The 23,413-nt window shown below is 39.2% G+C and overlaps 3 protein-coding genes across 4 annotated transcripts; 2 read left to right on the top strand and 1 right to left on the bottom strand.

The window, feature by feature from the left end:
- The first annotated feature begins 1,580 nt into the window (after positions 1-1,580).
- On the top strand, positions 1,581-10,523 carry six5 (SIX homeobox 5). Its single transcript, XM_082182483.1, has 3 exons — positions 1,581-3,340; positions 5,843-7,320; positions 7,417-10,523. Exons 1-3 carry the CDS (start codon positions 2,637-2,639, stop codon positions 8,127-8,129), a joined length of 2,895 nt encoding a protein of 964 aa, XP_082038609.1. The 5' UTR covers positions 1,581-2,636; the 3' UTR covers positions 8,130-10,523.
- A 127-nt stretch (positions 10,524-10,650) lies between these two features.
- Positions 10,651-14,773, top strand: six9 (SIX homeobox 9). Of its 2 annotated transcripts, none has more exons than XM_082182635.1 (4): positions 10,651-11,097; positions 11,199-11,657; positions 12,511-12,674; positions 13,569-14,773. In XM_082182635.1, exons 2-4 carry the CDS (start codon positions 11,250-11,252, stop codon positions 13,705-13,707), a joined length of 711 nt encoding a protein of 236 aa, XP_082038761.1. In that variant the 5' UTR covers positions 10,651-11,097; positions 11,199-11,249; the 3' UTR covers positions 13,708-14,773. The 2 variants fall into 2 exon arrangements, with proteins under 2 accessions (XP_082038761.1, XP_082038762.1); XM_082182636.1 differs by having other exon boundaries at positions 13,572-14,773.
- Positions 14,774-14,917: 144 nt separating this feature from the next.
- Positions 14,918-22,539, bottom strand: qpctla (glutaminyl-peptide cyclotransferase-like a). The gene is made up of 7 exons (XM_082182586.1): positions 21,622-22,539; positions 19,919-20,065; positions 19,336-19,629; positions 17,997-18,158; positions 16,953-17,052; positions 16,756-16,872; positions 14,918-15,619 (listed from the first exon to the last, which is right to left on the bottom strand). Exons 1-7 carry the CDS (start codon positions 21,847-21,849, stop codon positions 15,474-15,476), a joined length of 1,194 nt encoding a protein of 397 aa, XP_082038712.1. The 5' UTR covers positions 21,850-22,539; the 3' UTR covers positions 14,918-15,473.
- Positions 22,540-23,413: the final 874 nt, after the last annotated feature.

The raw sequence follows: 23,413 nt of genomic DNA on the forward strand, positions 1-23,413 counted from the left end.
TCAGAAACTCCTGGATAGGACGACATCCGTCAGTAAATCAATTCTCCAGCCATTTTACAGATTTATAGTCTAACTAGTAAGTTTTTTTTTTTTTTTTTACGGACATATAAAGTACAGTTCCGACTAGTTATAGCATACGACAACTAAAAAGCTATTGTAACTGGTCAAATAAATGTTAGGTTGTTTGGTATATTAATAGGTACTAGATAGATAGTAGTTGCCTAACTATTGTAATATCGAAGAAATGAGGACTGGTACCAAATTAAAAGCTAATAGTAAAAGTAAAATACGTGCTAGGAATACAACAGTTCATGTGCACTACAGGTCACGTGATTTTGTAAAGTAAGACCTTTGAGTAAGACATGTTCCTGGATCAACTATTTTGTTGATCCTGGAACAACATTCCTGTCCGAAAATGTAGTCCTAACCATAAGTTATCCCTAAAATTTGAGGGAAATAAGTGTATAACACTGATGTAGAAGCACCTAACCCTGGTTTGTAAGAATAAACTTGACACCAACTGTAAACTTGTCCCTCAGATCTGATTGGTTTATTGGAATGTTGTTCTCTAGATTTTTATCCAGAAACATGTTGTACTTGGTGAAATCAGGTTTACCATTTTATGCAAGTAACAATAAAAAAATAATAATAAAAAAAATAATCTTTTTCACTTCTGGGATTGTGACAATGCAATAAGTACGGCCTACTGTCAATGTTAAACTTTCTTTAAAATGTTACCATTTGTTAACAACATTACTTAACATGAACAGTGAAAAAAAATTCTAAAGCATTTATTGATATTTATGTTACTTTGGTATGCGATCTTAGTTAATATTATTTAATTGACCTGAGCTAACATGAACTAACAATGAACAGTTGTATTTTTATTAACTAACATTAACAAAGATTTATAAATACTGTAACAAATATATTTCTCGTTGTTAGTTAATCCATTACTAATAATGTTAGTTGGACTTTATTTTAAATAACCAAACTTTCCAGTTTGTTGAAATACTTTCAGAGCTGATATACAAAAGTTGTATACAGTTGTGTTTATACAAGAATATAAGACATGATAGCCTGAAAACCAAGGCAAATGTAATCTTGACTCCACAGTGGCAAATAAAGTGATTTGGAAAACTGCTACTTATTTGCAGAGTTCTTCACTGCCAAACATGACTGGTTATGTTGAAAGGCAAGTGTGCACAGGCAGAAGATCAAAGGGTTGAGGGGTTTTGGGCTGAGAGCATAGACAGCTGTAGGATGGGGGTGACAGACTACAGCCTGATCTCCCCGCCTTCCTGAAAAAAGTTTACATTCTTGCAAAGGGATGATATGGAGGTACAGAGCTCTGCTTCATCTCATTCTGTCCTTCTGCTTCCAGGTGTGCGTGTCCTCTTTCACATTTAAACCCTTACTCTCCCTGTCCATCCAGCATGCAAAGTTTGAAAAAACGCACACACACACGCACGCACGCACGCACGCTCTCTCTCTCTCTCTCTCTCTCTCTCTCTCTCTCTCTCTCTCTCTCTCTCTCTCTCTCTCTCTCTCTCTCTCTCTCTCTCACACACACACACACACGTTTTCACTAATGAGGCTATTGCATAGACTTGCATCGATTTTATATTCTATGGCCTAACCCAAACCGTATACCCCAAAATCTACCCATCACAGAAACATGTGCAAAACACTAGATTTAAATAAAAACATGTTTTGGCTGATTTATAAGCATTTTTAAGTATAAAGGACCAGTAAAATGTCCTCTCTAGTCGGTTGTCATAATATTTCACTATATAGGTGAGGACATTTGACCTTCAGCCAAACCTGTACACACACACACATGTTGTTTTCATGTTCTATGGGACTTTCCATATAATGATTTTTATACTGTACACACTGTATATTCTCTCCCCTTACACTAACCCTACCTTTAAACCCACCCATCACAGAAAACTATCTGCATTTTTACATTTTCAAAAAACATCACTTAGTATGATTTATAAGCTGTTTTCCTCATTGGGGCCAAAAAAATGTCCCCACAAGGACAAGGATTTCGGATATTGCCGTCTTTGTGTGTGGACATTTTGTGAGGTTTACCAGGAACACAGTCTCACACACACACACACACACGTTGGTTGTTGCTGGACATCTCACAACATCTGTTGTCTCTGTGAATTTTCCTAGTGACACACTAAAGCAAAGTAGGCCTAACCCTGTTTTACTTAATATATAAAAGTTTAGGTTAGGCTAATAAAAAGGCCTGATCAAACTTCTAAAGATCAATGGGTTAATTAAAGCAAATTCCGGTATGAGAACAGACAACCTACATGTAGATAGATAGATCTTCATGTCCACGTGTGAGTCTGAAAGGAGTTGTATACAAACACACAAACTAAGAGTGAGGATTGCACAATGGTAAAGCAGCAGCAGGCCTGCGGAGGATGATGATGATGATGATGTCTGGATGGGGGAGGTTGACGAAACGCAGGGGCGTGACGCACGCACGCACGCCTCGCTCTGAAGCGGCGCTCGCTCGCTCGCCTACGGGAGAATGGGAGAGAGACACACAGAAGGGGAGAGAGAGACACACAGAAGGGGAGGGAGGAGGAACTTGAAGGAAAAAAGTTAAAATAAAAATGGCTTCCTTGTCTTTGGAGTCCTCAGAACAAACTGAAAACGGCCCAAAGGAGTCCACGCAAGACGAAGCTAAAGTGAAAGAGGAGACGGATCCAGATCCGGACCCGGACGAAGTTTCGGAACAACTGCTCCAAAGCTTCCAGAACTCGGCGCTCAGTTTTTCCACCGATCAAGTCGCGTGTCTGTGCGAAGCGCTCCTGCAAGCGGGCAATGTGGATCGCCTGTGGAGATTCCTCTCCACCATCCCTCCTTCGGCAGATCTGCTACGTGGCAACGAGACCCTGCTGAAGGCCCAGGCTCTGGTCGCTTTTCACCGGGAGGAATTCAAAGAATTGTACGCCATCCTAGACAGTCATGACTTCCACCCGAGTAACCATGGGTTCCTTCAAGACCTCTACTTGAAGGCGCGCTACAAGGAGGCTGAGAGGTCCCGGGGTCGCAGTCTGGGCGCCGTGGACAAATATCGACTGCGCAAAAAGTTTCCTTTGCCCAAAACCATTTGGGACGGAGAGGAGACGGTGTACTGCTTCAAGGAGAAGTCGCGCAACGCTCTGAAGGAATGTTACAAGATCAACAGGTATCCCACTCCGGTCGAGAAGAAGAATTTAGCCAAAGTTACCGGACTTTCTTTGACTCAAGTGAGCAACTGGTTCAAGAATCGCCGACAGAGGGACCGGACCCCATCCGGCACCAACAGCAAAAGGTAAGTGCATTGCATTTCGCTTAAACAGGGCTTTCTTTCAGGCCCAAGAGAGACATTCTTGAGCTGTAAAAGCTGTTAACAAATCTCTATTGTGTGCGAGGTTTACACTAGGACGAGGGTGTGAGCTACACATATTGAGTCTTGTTCATTTCTTACTTTACTGTATAATCTTCATGCAGGCCTGTTTTATTGTTTGGGTGATGCAGCTGTGGAAAAAGATACATATATTTATTGCACTATCATTGTTAACTGAAGTGTTTGACAACTGAAAATGACATGGAGATCTTAGAAAACAAGGCTGAAAGCATGTTGCTTTGTTGTGAAATGTGAGATAGGGGCGCCAGGAGTGGCTCGGGTTTCCTGAAACTCTGCACCACAATGACTTTCTGTCCATTGACCGTTCAGTCTCAGGATGGAGAGGACATTGAGGGCACTGAAGTATTGCAGAAGTATTATTATATTCGTTTTTATCAACTAGGGCTAGATAAACTATTTTCAATCTCTTTTAATAAACTGCTGTTTTGTTCCCTAAAATCACATGCATTGCCTATATTTTGAAGATAACATAATATATAATGCAAAAAAATACAATAAATATTAAAAATAATGAAAATTCTCATAAAAATACAAAAGTAGTAGGCCTACATGAAAACCACACTCTAAACAAACACAAAACATACCAAGATCAAGAACTAAAAAAACTATGGTAATCATAATACTAATATTAAATGCAGATCAAGAGATGGTACAGATTCCATGTTTAGTAGTATACCTTGAAGCTCATTCCACGCTTTTATAGTATGATTGGAAAAGACAGATCTACCAAGCTCTATGCAGGAAAATGGTCTTAAGTAAAAGTTTTTTGTTGATCTGGTTCTATTTATGCTAGCAATAAGTAAGCAAAATAGGTATAAGTACTACGGTAACTTGCCCAGTTTTCATATAAATGACAAAGATGTGTACAAACACTTGCACCAGTTACAATTTGTAAAGCATCATGATAGATTACATGCAGTAAAACAACGGTGCATGCAATGCATAATAAATTACATCACTATAGTCCAATACTGACAACAAGGTACTCTGGACTAATCTATTTCTAGCAAAAAAAAAAAAAAAAAAACCTAACCTTGGTCTATCAATATGAATACCAAAAGTCAATTTATCATCAAGCCAGATACCAAAGTATTTATAAGAGACACCCCTCTCAAGATAAGTGTCATCAAATGTTTCAACCATAAAATCAATGGGTGATTAGTGGTCGACTGATATTGATTTTTGCCGATAATTTAGAGAACAGGGTGGCTGATGGCCCATATAAGGCGGTTATATGTATAATTTATTTGACTTAATTAATTAATTACAACTTTTTGATTCTGAAATGCTTTACAGTATTTTCACAAATAAAGAAATTGTTTAAAATATATGAATAAAAAGGAAGTAAACACTAACCAACCTATATTTTTTCAAATAAAGACAAGGTAACTAATTTTACATACAGCACACAGTGAAAATGAATATGACAGTGGGCAACTGGATATAGCACAGCATAGTTTTGAAATCAAGGGTTTAAAGTTTGGCCATTGTCCAGTGACAGCTGAACTCTCCTGTCCGCATTCAGTTCACACAGACAGAGTGTTAATGCACAGAGTAGACATTTTATGCCGTATAAATGTCTGTATAAAAAACGAATTGGCCAATGCCAATATATCAACCTTGGCGATATATCAGTTGACCACTGGTGATTATCTGAAAAATCATATATTTAGTTTTTTTTGTGTGTGTTTGGCACTGATTTTAAGGGCGTTTTCACTCCTGAAAGTCCGAACTAAGGTCCGAACCAAAGTTCATGTTTTGATACATTTTATGCATTCGGTAAGTTTTGGTTTGGTTTCACATTGCAATTATGCGAGCACACTAAATAACTTTAAGTGACATACTTGCGTCCTGTCGTCGTCATCTATGTGGGCTGCATCTTGACATTGATTGGTTTGCAAACGGACGTGCGTCTGACGTCAGTGTGTTGTCAGTTCGGCGGGTAACTTTGACAAGAATGAATGAACAGACGCATATCGTTGCCACTATACTGTTAATATTACGGCATTACTCCCTGCAGCACCAACTATACTCGAGGCTAGTTCAAATTCGGCAAATGAATGTCATCGTTGTGCGAACATTTTATCGTCGCTAACATTTTTCACACCTGTAACTTTGATTTGGATCAAACTGAAAAGTCAGAAAATCCGGACCAAATAAGGTAGGTGTGAAAGGGCCCTAAGTTAACAGGTGATGTCGGGAATAAATTAAAAGCGGTAGAGAGTAATCTAGGGTTTTTTGTCAGACCACAAGCTTTACTGGGTCTGGTTTTTAATTAATTAAGGTTTCTCCTCCATGGATATAGATGTCAAAAAGTTTTTGAGGATTGGACATTGATTGTAGACATTGATCGAAACTACATTAAGCCAAATGTAACCAAATGTAATCTTTCTGTCTCTTCTTTAGTGAATCTGATGGGAACCACAGCACAGAAGATGAAGCCAGCAAAGGAGATCTGGAGGATATTACTGACAAACCTGCTGCTCTAGAGACAAGCAGCTCCAATGCTTCTCTTATATCCCTCACTGGTGCTCCTTGCAGTACTGGTCAGCTTATTCTCAACAGCACCGGGGGATTCCTCACAAGCTCTCATCCACTGCTGCTCAATGGGAGCCCTATACTCTCAGGGGCAGGAACCGGGGTCATCATTAATGGGTTAACACTGAGCGATGGCCACACAGTCACTCTCAGTCCTGTTACAGCTAATGCACCATTGCTACTTAATGGGGCTCAAGTAATCTCCAAAGATGAACGAGGCATCACTGATATGGAGGCCCAAGGCAGCCTGCCCACTGTGGTTCTGAATCCACAAGCCAATCTAACCAGCACAATACCTCTCTCTCTTAGCGAAGACGCCAAAACGGCCAGCAGCAATGTTTCTCCGCTGGATTTCATCAGTTTTCCTGAAGCCTTGAAGAATCCGGATAATAATCAGTCAGTGCCTACAAACTCTATGTCCTCGTCCACCATCTCTACTTCTGTCATCTCTGCCACGTCTCTTCCTTCGGTGATACTGGCCCCAAATCGTATCTCTGCATCAACAACTGGCTGTGTGAGTTCAGTCATCTCCAGTCCCATGGTGCCATTACAGCCAACACATCCACCGGAAATTGTTGTATTAGGAAAGGCTGACCCTCACTCACCAACTTGCAGCTCTGTCTCCAGCCCTCAGGTGCTGTCTTTACCCCAGGTGGTACCATCGATACAGGGCGTTCCAGTTTCTCAACTGATGCAGCCTACATCCGGAGCCACAGTGTCATCTTGCCCCCAGCTTGTTCCAGTCTCCCCGGTCAATCCACAGTTACCCCAAATCCCCATTTCTCAGTTTCAGACACAGACCTTGCACATTGGTCCAAGATTTGCTCAGGCTCAGCATCAAAATGGCTCCACCACACTAATCACCAGTAGTGCTTTATCACTCCCCCAGATGGCTGATGGACATGTTACACAAGTGCTTACACCTCAGCTAGGAGATGAATCTACTTCAGCCACCCTTCAACAGATACAGACCTCTATGGGGACGCAAGTCATTCCCATCTCCTCCCCGACTCAAGTTGTTCCCATATCCCAACCCAAAGACTTAGGCCAACCTCAGCTGGTCCCCCTGTCACTGCCTCAACTTATGCCTGTGACATCTATTGCGGGAACTCCAACTGGAACCCTTTCCTTCCCTCAGGTGGTCCCAGCAACACCATCTCTTTCCATCCCGTCCCCTGGAGGTGCTTTCCAGATTTTGACATCTGGAGCTGGAACAGGACTGAGTGTTGCCCAGGGACCGATACGCCTTAGCCCAATAGGGCCTCCTCAGAGTGTCCCTACTGGAACCATCCCGGGTGTTCAGCTTCTCAACTCTGGGGTGATTCAGCTTCCGTCTGCCTCTCCAGGTATGTCACATATGTTAATTTCACCAGCAGTGGAGAATTGATGTGGTTTATTTGTCTTTCTGTAATGAGATGTCTTTACTCTGCTTTTGTGTCCAGGCAACTTCCTCTTAGCAGGTGGCATCGGGGGCAGTCCCATCTTAAGTGTTCAAAACGGCAAACTCATCCTTACTATCCCAGCTGGCATCCAGTTTGCCAGCATGCCTGTCAAGTCCGTCCCAGACAATTTGGTTTCAAGCAACAGCACCTTTGATCCTCAAATCTCAGCTGGACATCCACTCGAGAATCAACAAGCACCTTTACTCACTGCTCAAACCTTAAATTCACTACAACCATCTCCATTGGGATTTGTTGGGTCCTCTACACTTTACTGCAGCCCTGAGCCAGGGACCATTGCCAACCCAACCCCAGGAGCCTCTCCGAACACCCCTGACTCATCCAGCACTCCCACTCCTACAAGCGGCATCCTACAATCCCAGCAGACCCTTAGCCCTGACAGCATGCTGCCACTCAGTCCAATCTGTAGCGGTGTGGCATCTGGGCCCCACCTTTCCCAGCCAGTCTGGAGCCCTGTCCCACTGTCTTCCTCTGCTGGTCTGACATTATTTGACATACGTGGGAAAGGGGATCTTCCAGAGGACCCCGCTTTGTTGGGCCTGCCAGGAGGAGAGTCCCTCCTGTTGGGCACTCCTCCTCCGGGTGAGGACGTAGAGAGAGATTCTCAGCTGGATGAAGTGGAGGACATGGACGGGGACTCGAAAATTCTTACACAACTGCAGTCTGTCCCTGTGGACGATGACCTGGGCTTGTAATGACCAGTTCTGCTGACAGCCTGCTAGATGCAGTTTGTGTTAAATCTCAGCCTCGCTAGACCATGTCCATGAAGCGAGAGGAACTATGATTCTTTCCTCACTTTTCCTTGTGTAGGTTAAGGCTTAAATAGTGGAAGTATTCAATCTAATAACTAAGTTGTTGAAAAGAGCCTCTCTCATATATCTTGAATTCATTTGTGAAAACAATGTATTAAAGAAAGGGCATGACTAGAGATTTTAATTTCAGTAGAGGTAAAGGCACTGCCGTTTTGTCAGATGACATTTGTATAACCAATATTCACCTCTAGAAATTTAAGTTTGAGTAACATGTTAGCTCTGATTTTGATGAAACACAGAGCTTGTGACTTGTTACAAGGCTGGTAAAAAGGCACTAATGTGTAAAAGGCAATCAAGATAGTTTTATCTGGGAGTGAAGAGCATGCAGGAATGCCTTCGATTGTGCCTTACGTTTTTGTTACTTCTAATTTTTTATAGGTAAAATGACTCTGAACAGAACTTTTATCATTTAAGCATACAAGTCACATTAGTTTTTTCCCTCCTAGAGACAATGTAACAGAGGTAAATACATGTTTAAGGCTATCCTGGAGTGAAATGGGTCTGAACATGAGCTAGGCATTGGGAGCTTTTACTACAAAGCCCCTGTACAGGTGGCTCATAAAGATCCATAGATGCACCGGCAGCACCTTGCACTGGGAGAAGGAAATCCGATAGAACGGTTCAATAAACGCACAGCACTGGGTTGGAACACACTAACCTTTAAATGTGCCTGTCACAACTGCATTGGACAAACTATGTGCAACAGCTTGGTTCAGGTGCTGTTTCAATTCCTTTTCTTTACCTTGGTGAGTGGATGGTGCATGTATCAGATTTGTGGATGGCAAGATGCTTGGACATACTTTGAATACGCAGTGAAGCACTCTTACCATTTTTGTTGTTTTATATCCTTTGTATGCGATAAGTTCATGATGGTGCACTAAGCTCACCATGGAAATCCTGTACGTTTTGATATGACAGATAATTGACATTGGTTTCCGTAGATAAATCATTGAGCTTACTCAAGCATTCCAGCTCATTACCATGAAACTGTGTATAAACGTATGTAGGCTCTAGTGTTTGAAGGGAATTGAAGTACTGAATATTAGTCTATGCAACTGTTCTGCATGATAACTGAACCCTAAGATTTGTTTACTGTTAAAAACAGCCACTTCTTACACTACAGATCCACCGTGTACATGTACAGTGACATTTTTTTTTTCATGTTTTTCATTTGTCCAGTTTTTCCTCTTTATATTTTGAAATCAAATATTTTTTTTCTAGGATTTCCACATAGCTACAGGAAATGTCTGTGTTTTTTTTATTCACCTAATTTTAATCAAATGCAGTTTAGTCTATGTGGTTCAAATCTACAAGTATGATTTTTTTTTTTTTTTTTACACGACTGATTTGCTTAATGCAGAGCAGCTCTGTATGTTTTGCACATTTTAAAGTTTATTTGTGAAGCATTTACATTTTTATTTCTGGCCCTACAAGATTTGGTGCTATTTTTAAACCATTCAACTGTACATTTAAGGTTTTTGTGGAATATTAGGCCTGTGAGATTTTGATGTTTTTCCTTGGTGCACAGTAGTCAACCTCTGTTAACTCTAGCCCAAAGTATACCTGTATTTTTATGTCTGTTTTTATTTGTAACAATATTTAATGCATTTACCAATCATTTTTGGGTCATTTTATGATAACCTTAAAGCTCATTATAGCTTAGTTCTACACTCCATTTTGTGTGAGTTTTTGCTTTGTGTAGCATCTATTTCACATTTATGTTACATAGAATGATGTTATATTGACTTACCAAAGTTCCCCCCAAGCACCTGTACAATGTTTCAACTTTTTTGGAAAGTAAGGGAATGTGTGTGTGTGTGTGTGTGTGTGTGTGTGTGTGTGTGTGTGTGTGTGTGTGTGTGTGTGTGTGTGTGTGTGTGTGTGTGTGTGTGTGTGTGTGTGTGTGTGTGTGTGTGTGTGTGTGTGTGTGTGTGTGTGTGTGTGTGTGTGTGTGTTTGTCCCTGAGTATTGCTATTACTCTTCCAGAATGTAATGGTTATTATGGTTATGCACATGTATTTTAGGCAGTAGTTATATTTGTTTGTTCTGTTCACTTTTCAATACTTTTGGTTCACATTCATGTACAAACAGAAAAATATGCAGCTGATCAAACCAAAGACTGTTTTTTTTTTGTTTTTTTGTTGATCATTTCAAAGGGAGTTTTTGTCCTTATTGTAAACAACATCTCTTTTTACAGAGGTGTGTTTTGTATTGAATAGTTATTTTATTTTTTATATTCCATTTTATTGTGATATGTAATAAACATATATAATGCTACCTGAATGCTCTTTATTTAAAATTCATCTAAAGTATCTAAATATATTGTTTTCCATCTAGAAGGTAACCAACACACACTTTCTTCATATCATTACTCGCATGTATGTGTATTAGATAGATAGATAAACAAACACTTATAGATAGACAAACACTTATTTTTACAATTCAATGTCTAACCAAATTGTCCAACAAATTGCTGCCACCATGATTTGATTAGAAAATAAGATTGCCTTCACATTTAAATAAGCTCCATTGTGCACCTGACATTTTCCCCAGGTAATTGATACAAATACAAACAACACAGTCTGAGAGATCTGTGTGTGTGTGTGTTGGTGCCCGTCTGTTTTTTTAACCCCTATGCTCTCCGGTTACCTGCATGTACCAAGTTGTCTGGGCGGGTCTTTGTGGCTGAAGGTAAAACCTGCTAAAACAAAAAATCCGACACACTCATCAGCTGCACTTATTGGCAAACGATAAGTGCTTTTTATGTAGTTTTGTTCACACCGGACTACAAAAAGAGCTATTGTGAGAACTCCTTCATCTGAGAGTTTCTACTCTGCATTCACATCAGAAGGTACTTTGGTTTTGCACACTTCTTCTGCACGTTTCTGTGTTGTGGTGAAGCTTGCATGTGTAGATGTAATGTAGTGGGACATTTTAAAACTTGTTTTGCAGAACAATTCCTCAGTGTCCCTTGAGAGGTCTTCCACCATCCTTGGTTGGGTCATGGCGATGGGCTTCTCCCCGGAGCAGGTGGCATGTGTTTGTGAGGTTCTTCTCCAGAGTGGAAGCATGGATCGCTTGTCCTCTTTCTTATGCTCTTTACCTTCTGTTTCCACTTCGTCCCACGTGTGTGTGTCCGTGGCCCAGAGTCAGGAGAGCGTGCTGAAGGCGAGGGCTGCGGTGGCCTTCCACCACTGCCGTTTCTCTGAGCTGTACGCCCTGTTAGAGGGGAACGTGTTCTCGCCGCGCAGTCACCCTCTCCTCCAGCAGCTCTGGCTCCGCGCTCACTACATGGAGGCTGAACTTCAGCGGGGACGTCCTCTGGGAGCCGTGGGGAAGTACCGCATTCGTCGCAAGTTTCCTCTTCCACGTACCATCTGGGATGGAGAGGAGACCAGCTACTGCTTCAAGGTTTTCAAGTCTGTTGGTGTAGAAGCACACTGTTTTAGCCCTCTGGTGCTATTGGGTCTTTTTTGACCAAAAAATTGTACGTTTCATTTTTTTTGCAGAATTTTTTACTTTATCGGAATGCTACGAAACTTAGGAAAGGTTTTGGCACTGACATGATTCGAAAAGGTTAAATGGTCCTGAAAAAAACTCACACTTGTATTATTCGCGGACAGCATTGGACATGATTGGGAATTAAATTCATCTAGTGGAAATATTTGGTACTGCGGCCCAAACTAAATCTTACTGAAAGCTAATTTTTTGAGATATCAACCTAAAATTTGGAACACGGCTTGTTTAGATTTGTTGTTTAGTTTTAGAGTAAAGCTTGTTTTGGAAAATATATATTTCATACAAAAATTTGTATTTAAAATGGTATTTTTTTGCATTTTTTATAACAATAAATGTAACATTTTATAACTTTGTTCAAGCTCACTTTTTTATTTTTCACTTCAGTGATAATCTGCCAAGTGTCTTCTTTAAAAAGAGACCAACCTTGAGTCGATTTATGACAGATTAAGTTGGACATTTCATTTTCAGGATAATAAATGGATTATAACTACTGCAGATATAATTTAGTTCCACAGAATCCCCTAAAAATACAAAATATTGAATGAAAAACGTTATCAAATTGGAATATAGTACAATCATTTCATTGAAGAAGAAAAAAAAAATTGGTAGGCAAATTTTTTGACCGACGCGCGACCAGCATCAGAAGGTTAAACACAATCGGTGCACGTGTTTTGCTTTAGTCTCAAAATAATCTTGCTTCTTTTTGGGAGATTTGAAGAGGTTTCATTGCACCCTCTGCTCGCAGGAGAAGTCTCGCAGTGTGTTGAGAGAGTGGTACTGCAGAAAGCCTTACCCCTCGCCGAGAGAGAAGCGAGACCTGGCGGCAGTCACTGGACTCACCGCTACACAAGTCAGCAACTGGTTCAAGAACCGGCGACAGCGGGACAGAGCTGCGACCAGCCGACAAGAGTAAGAGAAGCTCCCTCACTTTAAACACACGAGCAGCCGGACAACATTGTGGATCATACTCTCACTTTCCTATGAGCACTACGAAAAGTTTGGCTTTAGACCAGTGGTTCTCAACTAGGGGATCTCAAGATGGACTTAAAGGGATAGTTCGTCCAAAATGTTTAATTCTGTCATCATTTACTCAACTTCAAGTTGTTCCAAACCTGCATGAATATCTTTCTTCTGCTGAACACAAATTAAGATATTTTGAAGAATATGAGTAACTAGTTAAAAAAAAAAAAAAAAAAAAAAATACTATGATGAAAGTCAATGGGGTCCCGTCACTTGTTTAGTTACCGACATATTTCAAAATATCTTTTGTGTTCAGAAGAAGAAAAATTCATATAGGTTTGGAACAACTTGAAAGTGAGTAAATGATGACAGAATTTTTTATTTTTGGGTGAACTTAAAATAAGACAAAACAAGCATTACATTGAGCTAAAACAACTGAAAACCAATGTATTTCTTATTTTAATTCACCCCTTTTAACAACAATTTCAGGGTTTTCACTGTTTCCATAAATGATTTAGCCTAATTTTAACAGTATGATTTCTAGGTCTGGAAAAGTATAAAATCTTATAACTCTAGTTGCATTTTTATAGATTTTTCTTTTTAAAAACCTTTCTCGAAAACTGGAAAAGTCAAGAGGCCTTTGAGTTCAAATGTTTGAGAACCTCTGCTTTAAAGAAAAGCAGTTGTGTTGGATTGTTTCTTCTCCATCATCAGCTCCATGCTGCCCTCTGCTGGAAGGGTCACAAACGGAAAAATTCAGTTTTTAAAACTCCAATAATGCATTTACATATTCATATTTGGTCTCAGTTTGACATATTTCCGATTGTGTGTCCTGTGCTCCAGCAGAAGATCCTCAGGAGTGTTCCTGAGCTCTGATGAGGATCTCTCTCCTCCAGGAAGCCCCAGCTCCCTCTTCTCCTGCTCCCAGCAGCTCTCTGCCCCCCCGCCTCCTCTCAGACACCTGGGACCAGCACACTACTGAACCAGTGCAGTGGACTACAGGGCAAAAGGCAAAGTTCTGTCATGTAAAGGTGCTGTAAGTGTGTTTGCACATACATGAATTGTCTGAAATAGGTGTCTTTATAAACCAGAGCTGTCTCTGTTAGCCTGAGACCCAGGGGAATGTGCGGTCGAGTTTCTGAAGTGCGTTTGGATGACAGTCTGGCAGAAATCACTTACAGCACCTTTAACAAAAGAATATGCCATTTTTTTATTTGACTATTTTTGTAACTTTTGAAAACTTGGTAACACTTTATTTTACACTGTCCTTGTCACACGTTACATGTATTTACTGTAGTAATAACAATAAATGATGCATAATTGCCTGCAACTAACCCTAAACCAAACCAAACTTAAATGTATAAATAAACTGTAACAGGGACACATTAAAATAAAGGGTTACACTTTATTTTAAGGTGTCAGTATTACAGTGTAATTATGCATTTAAGTACTGAGTAATAATAATGAACTACATGTTCTTACTATAGGATTAGGTTTAGGGTTAGGGTTAGTTGCAGGCAATTATGCATCATTTATTGTTATTACTACAGTAAATACATGTAATGTGTGACAAGGACAGTGTAAAATAAAGTGTTACCAAATAAAGTGTAACTGAAAACCTTTGTAAAGTGTTTTTTGAACACATTGAGGATAAGAAAAGTAACTGTTGTGTTCCAGTGGATACTGTAGTTCAGGAAAACAAGTACATTTCACCTGTGAAACTAGTGCATTAAGATTAACACTTCTTCCATAATATTTTTTACATTGCAACACTAACTAAAACATCATCCTCTGAAATGAAAATTCACCCTACATATATATTTTCTAAATGGATGTTATTGATCTTATTGTGAAAGATTCATCCGTGCATGATTTATTTTAAAGAAAAAAACATTTTGGTCTCATAATTTATCAAAATGTTAACTTCCATCTTCCAACAGACCTCCATCTCGTGACTTCTATCTCCTCCAATTCATTTATCCTCATAAACCCGTTCCTTTCTTATGATTGACTGCAAGCTCACATTCAGATCTGCCAACTTTCAATTAACAGCCAATGGATTGAACCAAGTCCCGCCCTAAGCTTTTTTTCTGTAGAAAAAGCTCTGTCGCTACTTCCGTTTCATTGCATATCAATACAGTAAGTCAGCACAGGGTTAATCTCAGTGTAACAACAACATTTAAGAGACTCCGTTCCAGTGTTTCCTGAAGTTTATTACAAATCTCCATCAGACTCTTCGTTTGGTCTTTTGGTTGATAATGCTAACAGTTCAATAACTAAAGAAAATGTAAAAAATGTGATCCCTCTATCTGGCCTCATTAAACTCTCCTCACAGGATCTTCAAACAAGTGTCTCTCAATGTCTTGTGTTCTGACATTCTTGTAAAGTGGCTTTCCCAAGCACAGCTTCAATGTAGTTCATTAGCACTTACTGTGCAAATAATGATTGAAAAACTGACATTTAAGTTCATTATTCTCAGTCTTTACAATGTCTCTTTAAGGATGGCAAGCTGCCGTAACATCAGTGTTTGTCCTATTATGACATATGGCTCTTTTCAGCAGAAAAATATAGGGAATATCATCAGCATGTACCATTCAGACTCCAAATAAACACATCATTATGCTGCACGTGTGTCTCTTTGGTCATTCTGATATTATTATTATCATTATCAGCTCCATCACAGATTCGACTGTGAACACGTTGGTCACGTGAGTAAACGTCTGCTGTACAGTGGTCATTACAGCATGTTTACAGGCTCAGGTACTCAGCCACAAAGATGGCCAGGATTCTAGTGAGGTTTTCCACCGTGGGCCTGTGCATCCTCTCCTCCACATCATCCAGTGTGTGCCAGAAAACAGGAAACGGTGTGGGGATCAAGTGCAGCACAGGCACACCTGGTGTAGGGGTACACACAGGACAGAATTAACTCCTTTGATCCGTTTGATCCGTTAACTGTGATTATGTGTATCACTTATTATATATGCACTACCATTCAAATTTTGGGGTCAGAAAGATTTTTAAATGTTTTTGAAAGAAGTCTCACAACAAAAGCTGCATTTATGTGATCAAAACGGGAAAAAAAATTCACATTTTCTACAAATATTACAATTTAAAATAACTTTTCTATTTAAATATATTTTAAATGTAATTTATTCCTGTGATGCAAAGCTGACTTTTCAGCATCATTACTCCAGTCTTCAGTGTCACATGATCATTCAGATATCAGTGTAATATGATGATTTGATGCTCAAGACACATTTATGATTATCATCAATATTGAAAACAGTTGTACTGCCTAATATTTTTGTTAAAACCATTATATGTTTTCATGATTCTTTGATGAATAGACAGAACAGAATTTATTTGAAAATCTTTTGCATTATTATAAATGTCTTTACTGTCACTTTTGATCAATTTAAAGGGGTCATGATTTTTTATTTTTTTTATTTTTTTATATGTACCTTGAGGTTCACTTGTAATGTCAATTTGCACAAAAAAACCAAAATATATATATGAAGAAAAATTATTATTTTCAACCTCCATTCTGTCTGAAATGATCAGTTTTTAAGGCACGGCTCATTTACAGGAACCTGTTTGCTTTTGACGTGACGCTCACATCCAGTGTAGGAATGTCAGCCGTCAAGCGACTTAACGCCAGTGGGCGGGGCCTATGGTGTGATGATGTATAAACTATTCATCAATTTCTTGCTCTGGAGGCGGTCATATGCAAATATGTTTGCCCATGTGATGTCACAGATCCCACAATATCAAACAAGACGTTTTTGGAGCTAGATTAAATAATTGCTTGGTTTATAATGAGGAGGATATTTTAAGCTCTGAAACTTGCAGGGTGTTTTGATGGTACAAAGACCTCTTATATGTCAAAAGATCAAGGCAAAATTGATTTCTCATGTCATGACCACTTTAATGCATCCTTGCTGAAATAAAAATATGAATTTCTTAAATAATTTTTTTTTTTAAATCTTACTGACCCCAGACCTTTGAACATTAGTGTATACTGTTTCCATACCTCGGTTTAAGAATGGAATGTGGTCATCCTGCACTGGGCCAAGATAAAAATCCTTCCTGAAGTAACTCTGCTCTGATGGATGAGATGTCAACAAGCCCTGTTTGTGGAGTCTCTTCTCTGAAAGGAAACAGAGAGGATTGCTGACTCTAGAGGTCATGTGTCTGTAGGTAGAAACCCAATCTGGGTTGTTTTTATACCTGCAGCGATGAGTCGGTCAAACCATCTCGCTGTGTTATCAAAGTGATTGACAATCAGTGGTTCAGGGCCACCAAGCAGATCCAGCAGGACTAACAGATCCTGGAAGGAAAATAGAGTTTAAACATAAAAAACCCCACATATGCACAGTGCATTAATAATATATATATATATTAAAAATCCAATTTACCAGTTTTTTTCTTTTTTTTCTTTTTACATTTCCCTCCATGGGTGTAGGGTTTAACTAGTTAACAATTAGTTAAACTAAACTTAAAATACTTAAGTATTAAACTATACTTAAAATCTACTGTAAAGTAAAATAAATAATACAATTAAATAATATTGTTAAATGTTCGATTTTTCATTTGTATACTTGGTTTTGTGCTTTTGCGGAGGAGCCAACTGAATCCTGTTGAAACTTAATGTTAAAATAAATTAGAAACCAATTTAACATTATATTATTCTTCTTAAATAATAGGTTATTTACTTTCAGTAAAAAAACATTTCTATACTGTTACTGTTCTATACTGAGTTATTTTAAGTGTTTGTGTAGAAGCTTCTGGAATTATGTTCTAATTTTGTCATATATGTATGAAAAAATTTATAGCAGATGTATCCAATGTACTGAAGGATGTTTTAAAGTTATGAGCAGGTCTTTAAATATAAAAAAGGTATTAAAAAGTATTAAATTGGACAATACTCTGAACTAAAAACCTCTCAATCGTTAACATTCTTTACCATTAATCATACAGCAATATATATACTGTATATATATATATGAAGAGTTCAGATGCAAAAGCCTCTAAGTGCCATCTGGAATTTTCTTATAGAATGATCATTTTTATCAAGCTCGTATATTTAAGTTCAGTAATTTCACTAAAATGACAATTAATAGGTAATCTTCATTGCCATTTAAGTGAAATTACTGAATTTAAATATACAAGCTTGATAAAAATTATCATTCTAGAAGAAAATTTAAGATGGCACTTAGAGGCTTTTGCATCTGAACTCTTCATATATATATACATGTATATAAAAAGCCTCACCACTGCCTGGAGTAGAGTGGTCTTAGTGGCTCCAGAAGGGTGAGGGGAACGAGCCATCAGTTCGGCCAGATGACGAGAACCGTAGAGAGAGTCTGTGTCTGTCCATTCCTCAAAGGCCTCCTCTCCATCAAAAAACACCAACTGCAATGTCAGCGCAGACCTCTGGAGAGAAGAAGAGACACACAAACAGCTTCTCATTCTCTGTCGGACACACACTTCAGGCTAGATTCAACACAATCTGCTCGGTGATGCAGATCCTTCCTGTTCAAAATGCCAGATGTTTCTTAAGCCCTATTCAGACGGGACTAGTTTTCCCGGAGGACGTGTTTCACAGGCGTATTTTGTCATTTCAATCCTGTCCAAATGGGCCATGTCCGTGATTTTTTCACACACAACCTCATACCACAACGGCCCTCGGAGAAATCTAATCCCGTCCGAAGGCGAATGTCTGTGATATTATCCTAACGCTTCTCCTTGTGTTTTTTGACCTACCTGAGCTCCCGTTTGCACACCAATGTTCTGCATTCGTTCGTTTCATTACAATATGTCTAGTATCCGATGAAAAATTATAAATTAATAAATAGAGCCAAATTGTAGAAACTGCCCATTTTCATATTAGTGTCAGGTAAGATACTTGCGTGGGATTATTATAAACAGCCACTAACATTAATGCATGGGAAGTTTATTTAAATAGAGTTTTTATAATAAATGAAGATGTCGCACGGGTATATTTGTGGCAATATCAAAAAATACATTGTATGGGTCAAAATTATTGATTTTTCTTTTATGCCAAAAATCATTAGGATATTAAGTAAAGATCATGTTCCATGAAGATCTTTTGTAAATTTCCTACCGTAAATATATAAAACATTAATTTTTGTGAGTGAATGCAGCACAATCGTGAACATAAATGGACAACTTTAAAGGAGATTTTCTCAATGTTTTGATTTTTTTGCATCCTCAGATTCCAAGTGTTCAAATAGTTGTATATCGGACAAATATTGTCCTATCCTTACAAACCATACATCGATGGAAAGCTTATTTACTCAACTTTCAGATGATGTATAAATCTCAATGTAAAAAAATTGACCCTTGTGACTGGTTTTGTGATCCAGGGTCACATATGTCCCACATATATGCATGACCTTCTGTAACACCCACATCTAGAAAACACACCTCTGTAATAAACAGAGATGTTAGTCCCATCGGAATCGGTACATTAATTCACAGACATCTGGTGATAAGAACTGTATCTCAAACGTTGTTTAGAAAGTGAGTCCCGTCCAAATAGGGCTTTAGAAGATATCTAGAAGAACTCTTCCTCATGATTGCGATCTACCTGTTGTTTGAGGGCTTTAAGCTGTGTGTCCAGAGACGCAGCCAGCTCCAAGATCATGGCACAGGGAATGGCCGAATCACTGGCTCCCACAAACACCCGCCTGGGGTTTTTAGGGTCAGTGGGAAAGATCTTTGAGTCGTGGTGGCACGCCAGGATCAGCCTGCGAGGAGCCGAGGGGTCCAGCACTGCTAGCACATTGGTGAAGGTCACGTCACCCTTCGGGGTGGATGAAACGAAGGAGTTCTCCTCCAGCGTCCATCCAGCCGACAGTGAACCCAGCTGGGACAAGATATGCTGGACAAGAGGCGAGAGAACTTTAGTAAACTGCACTGAATGCTTATCAGCAGAAGAGAGCAATGATGTTAGTTACTGGCTACAAATAAGAGATACAACCAATAGGGAACAACGTACGGTAGTCAACATTTGAAGTGGATCAAAACCTTTCATCGGATTGGATTTTGAACCATGCGTTCTTGTCTTAGGACAACTTTGATGAACTTTTTTGATCCACTTCAAATGTTGACTACTGTATATAGTCAATTGTGGCCCAGAACTGTGTGTGTTGTCCCGGCTGTGGCATTACCTGTCGTATGGTCTGACTTCCTGCAGTCCCAGGCACTCGCTGAATCAGGAGGGGCCGCAGGTGAGTCTCCCAGAGCCGATGCCCGTCCACCTGTGCTGCAAACTTCTTTATCTGTGACACTGAGTGTTTGCTTGGCTTATGGGAAAGCTGCAGAGAGAATAAAGGTAGAGGTAGACATAGGACTATTTATCTTGGCTTACAAGGATGTCCAATCACCTTCCTGTAGAATTTACATCCAATCCTGGTTAAACAAATCTGAACCAGTTAATTAATAGAAACTTTAAGGTGTGTGTGTTGAAGCAGGTTAATAACTAAAGTAGGCTGGGCTGTGATTTGAATGACCAAATACAACTTGTGTGTCATACGATAACCATGCATGCAATATCTGATGGAATATGATGCACAATAAGCTTATTTCATGGTATTTTTTGTCACTTTTGGAGCATTGTAGTGTCAATCCTCAGTCACTTTACCTGATATGGAAAATAGCAGTGTGAACACTAACTGAATCATACAGTGGCAATCAAAAGTTTGGAAACTTTACTATTTTTAATGTTTTTGAAAAAGAGTCTCTTATGCTCATCAAGCCTGCATTTAATTTATCAAAAATACAGAAAAAAAAAAAATCATCATCATTACTCCAGTCTTCAGTGTCACATGATCCTTCAGAAATCATTCTAACTGGCTGATTTATTATCAGTGTTGGAAACAGTTGTGCTGCTTAATAACAATTTTGTAACTATATATACTACCGTTTAGATGTTTTGGGTCAGTACTTTTTTCCTTTCTTTTTTGAAAGAAATTAAAACTTTTATTCAGCAAGGATGTGTTAAATTGATGAAAAGTGATAGTTAAGATTCATATTGTTAGAAAAGATTTCTATTTAGAATAAATACTGTTTTTTATTTACTTTTTATTCATCAATGAAAAAAGTATCAGTTTCCCAAAAAATATTAAGCAGCACAACTGTTTCGAACGTTGTAAATCGTAATAAATCATCTTATTAGAATGATTTCTGAAGGATCGTGTGACACTGAAGACTGGAGTAATGATGCTGAAAACTCAGCTTTGCATCACAGAAATAAATGATATTTGAAAGTAAATTAAAATAGAAAACCATTATTTTAAATTGTAATAATATTTCACAATATTAAAAAAAAATCAGTATTTTTGATTAAATAAATGCAGGCTTGACGAGCATAAGAAACTTCTTTCAAAAACATTAATCAGTAATGTTTCCAAACTTTTGACCGGTACTATTTTAGTTTTTCTTTATTTTTTTTAGAAACATTTATGACTTGTATTTCAGATACTGTGTGTATCATATTCGTGTTTGCCATACATCTCAGAATAGCATCTATCAGAGATACGAACATAAAAGATAACATAATAAAAATAACAACAAAACATATCAATGAACAGCATAGGGGAGTGGCCTTTCTGTAACGTTACATCATAAGCAATGTAGTTTACGTTTTAAATTTAATATTTATATTGTGTTATTTAAGATTTACTTCTATTATTTTTTCATAGTTTTAGTTAACCATGAGGGTGCAATTACATAACTCATGAGCAAACAATGACAGGGTCATCCTCGGGTCTACATCTCTTGGCTCAAAGTATGACTGTGTGTTAGATAAATCTACTTAACATGTCGTTCAAATGCATTGCCATACTTTAAGTTTAGCTCGATGTGAACTCACCCTGTCCCTGATGAGGTCTGCAGTGTGGTGTTGTGTTGCGCTGCTGGTACTGGACTCCGCAGAGAAATACAGCACCAGAATCACGGACAGCGAGAGCGCGCCGCAGAGACACAGCAGCAGCACGCGCGCGCGCACACGCAAGCGCGCCGCTCTCAGCGGATCGCATCCGGCCAGCGCGAGCCCGTTACTGCCGTGCAAAGCTTTGGACCTTCGACTGGTTCTTGACATCTTGACGTGGCTTTGAGTGCTGACTCCCAGTTAAAGGTGCTGGGACAGACGTGTCCCTCCAGCTGCGGCACTGGCCACTCGCCAAACGACACGTCAGCACTTTAAACGGCCAACTTTGTCCGTTAAACGCTATTGTCACCGTGCAGCGCGCGCCGATGCTGTATAAAACACTGATCTATATGACATTTTAGAGCGTAACAAAACGGGTAATGCTTGAGGTGTGTCAGGTCTTTTTGATTTGCCTCGTAAACAAGAACCAGAGAATACCTTTACTCTACTGAAATTACTTATCCGTTTAAACCGTCACATGACATAAAGCGATTTTACCTTGAAAAATAACTTAGATATTGTCAGAAACTTCCTTAATAGCTCCGCACCCCCAAACAGCACAAATACGTACAGTACATCCTTCCGTCTGGAGTCAGTATAAGTTGTGTCTATTAATAATGCAGTCACTGACTGAAGTCTCTCTGTGAACACTTGACTTCAGTCACTCTGCTCTAGAAAGTCAGTCACCGCCTACATCCATCATTTAGGAACCGAAGTCGCTAACGATAGATGTTTGAAATCTTATGCATGGCGAACTAACTAACAATATACGGCTTTTCTGCTTCTTATTCAGGCTTCTGATGGGTGTACAGTGTCCTGCAGCTTCTGTTAACTGCACTTCCGCCATGGTGATGTTATCTGGCTGAGGTATTGCGTCATCTTAAAGGTACAGGCCACAAATACCACCCACTTTACCACATTTTACCACACTGCAGAACACAAAATCCAGGGGGAGGAGTTGGATACATATACCTAAACCTACCCATCTCCACCCCCTGATCCCTAAACCCACCCCTAAACCTACCAATCTCCACCCCCTAGATCTGATCCAACTCCGCCCCCCTGGATCTCGTGTACTGCAGTGAGGTGCGACTGTATTTTACAGTACTCCGTTTTCCCACGGTGCAGCAGGACGTTTGCATACTTTATCACAGCTGAAGTGAAATAAATGCAATATTTGTAAAATACACAGGCGTTTCAGTTTAATACTTTATGTACTGCTGTTTGTACAAGAAAATATCTACATAAGCCTATACTATTTAAATACCAATGTAGTGGGGTATACGTTTTTTATCAGTTTTAATTTGATAAATATGACACAATAGGCTATAACATCGCGACTACATGAAAAGAGCTTTTACTGTTATAAAAAAGTGATTTGTGAGCATTAGTGGAACTGAAGGTGTGAGAATAAACCTTACAGTCTATGCCTGGAATAAACTCGAAACACACGTGATCGTTGCCATTAGATCAATCGTGGAACAGCTGTGTCGTCATCAGAGCTCGTGCAGCCGCTCTGTAATGCCCTCTTTATTTTTCTTTCTTTCTTTCTTTCTAGTTACTGTCTAGTTCTGTTTTTGTTTTGTGCTATGGTGTTGGTGAAGTGTTTTATTGTTGTGTTCTAATTTTGTTGTTCCACACTGTATACTGACTGTTCAAATAAAGCATTAAAAAAAAGGAGGGAAAAAGAGAAGTTGCGTAGAATGACCCAGCCATCCGCTCTGGTACTTTGATG

Source organism: Leuciscus leuciscus (assembly GCF_965113295.1).
Source record: "Leuciscus leuciscus genome assembly, chromosome: 10".
NCBI lineage: Eukaryota > Metazoa > Chordata > Actinopteri > Cypriniformes > Leuciscidae > Leuciscus > Leuciscus leuciscus.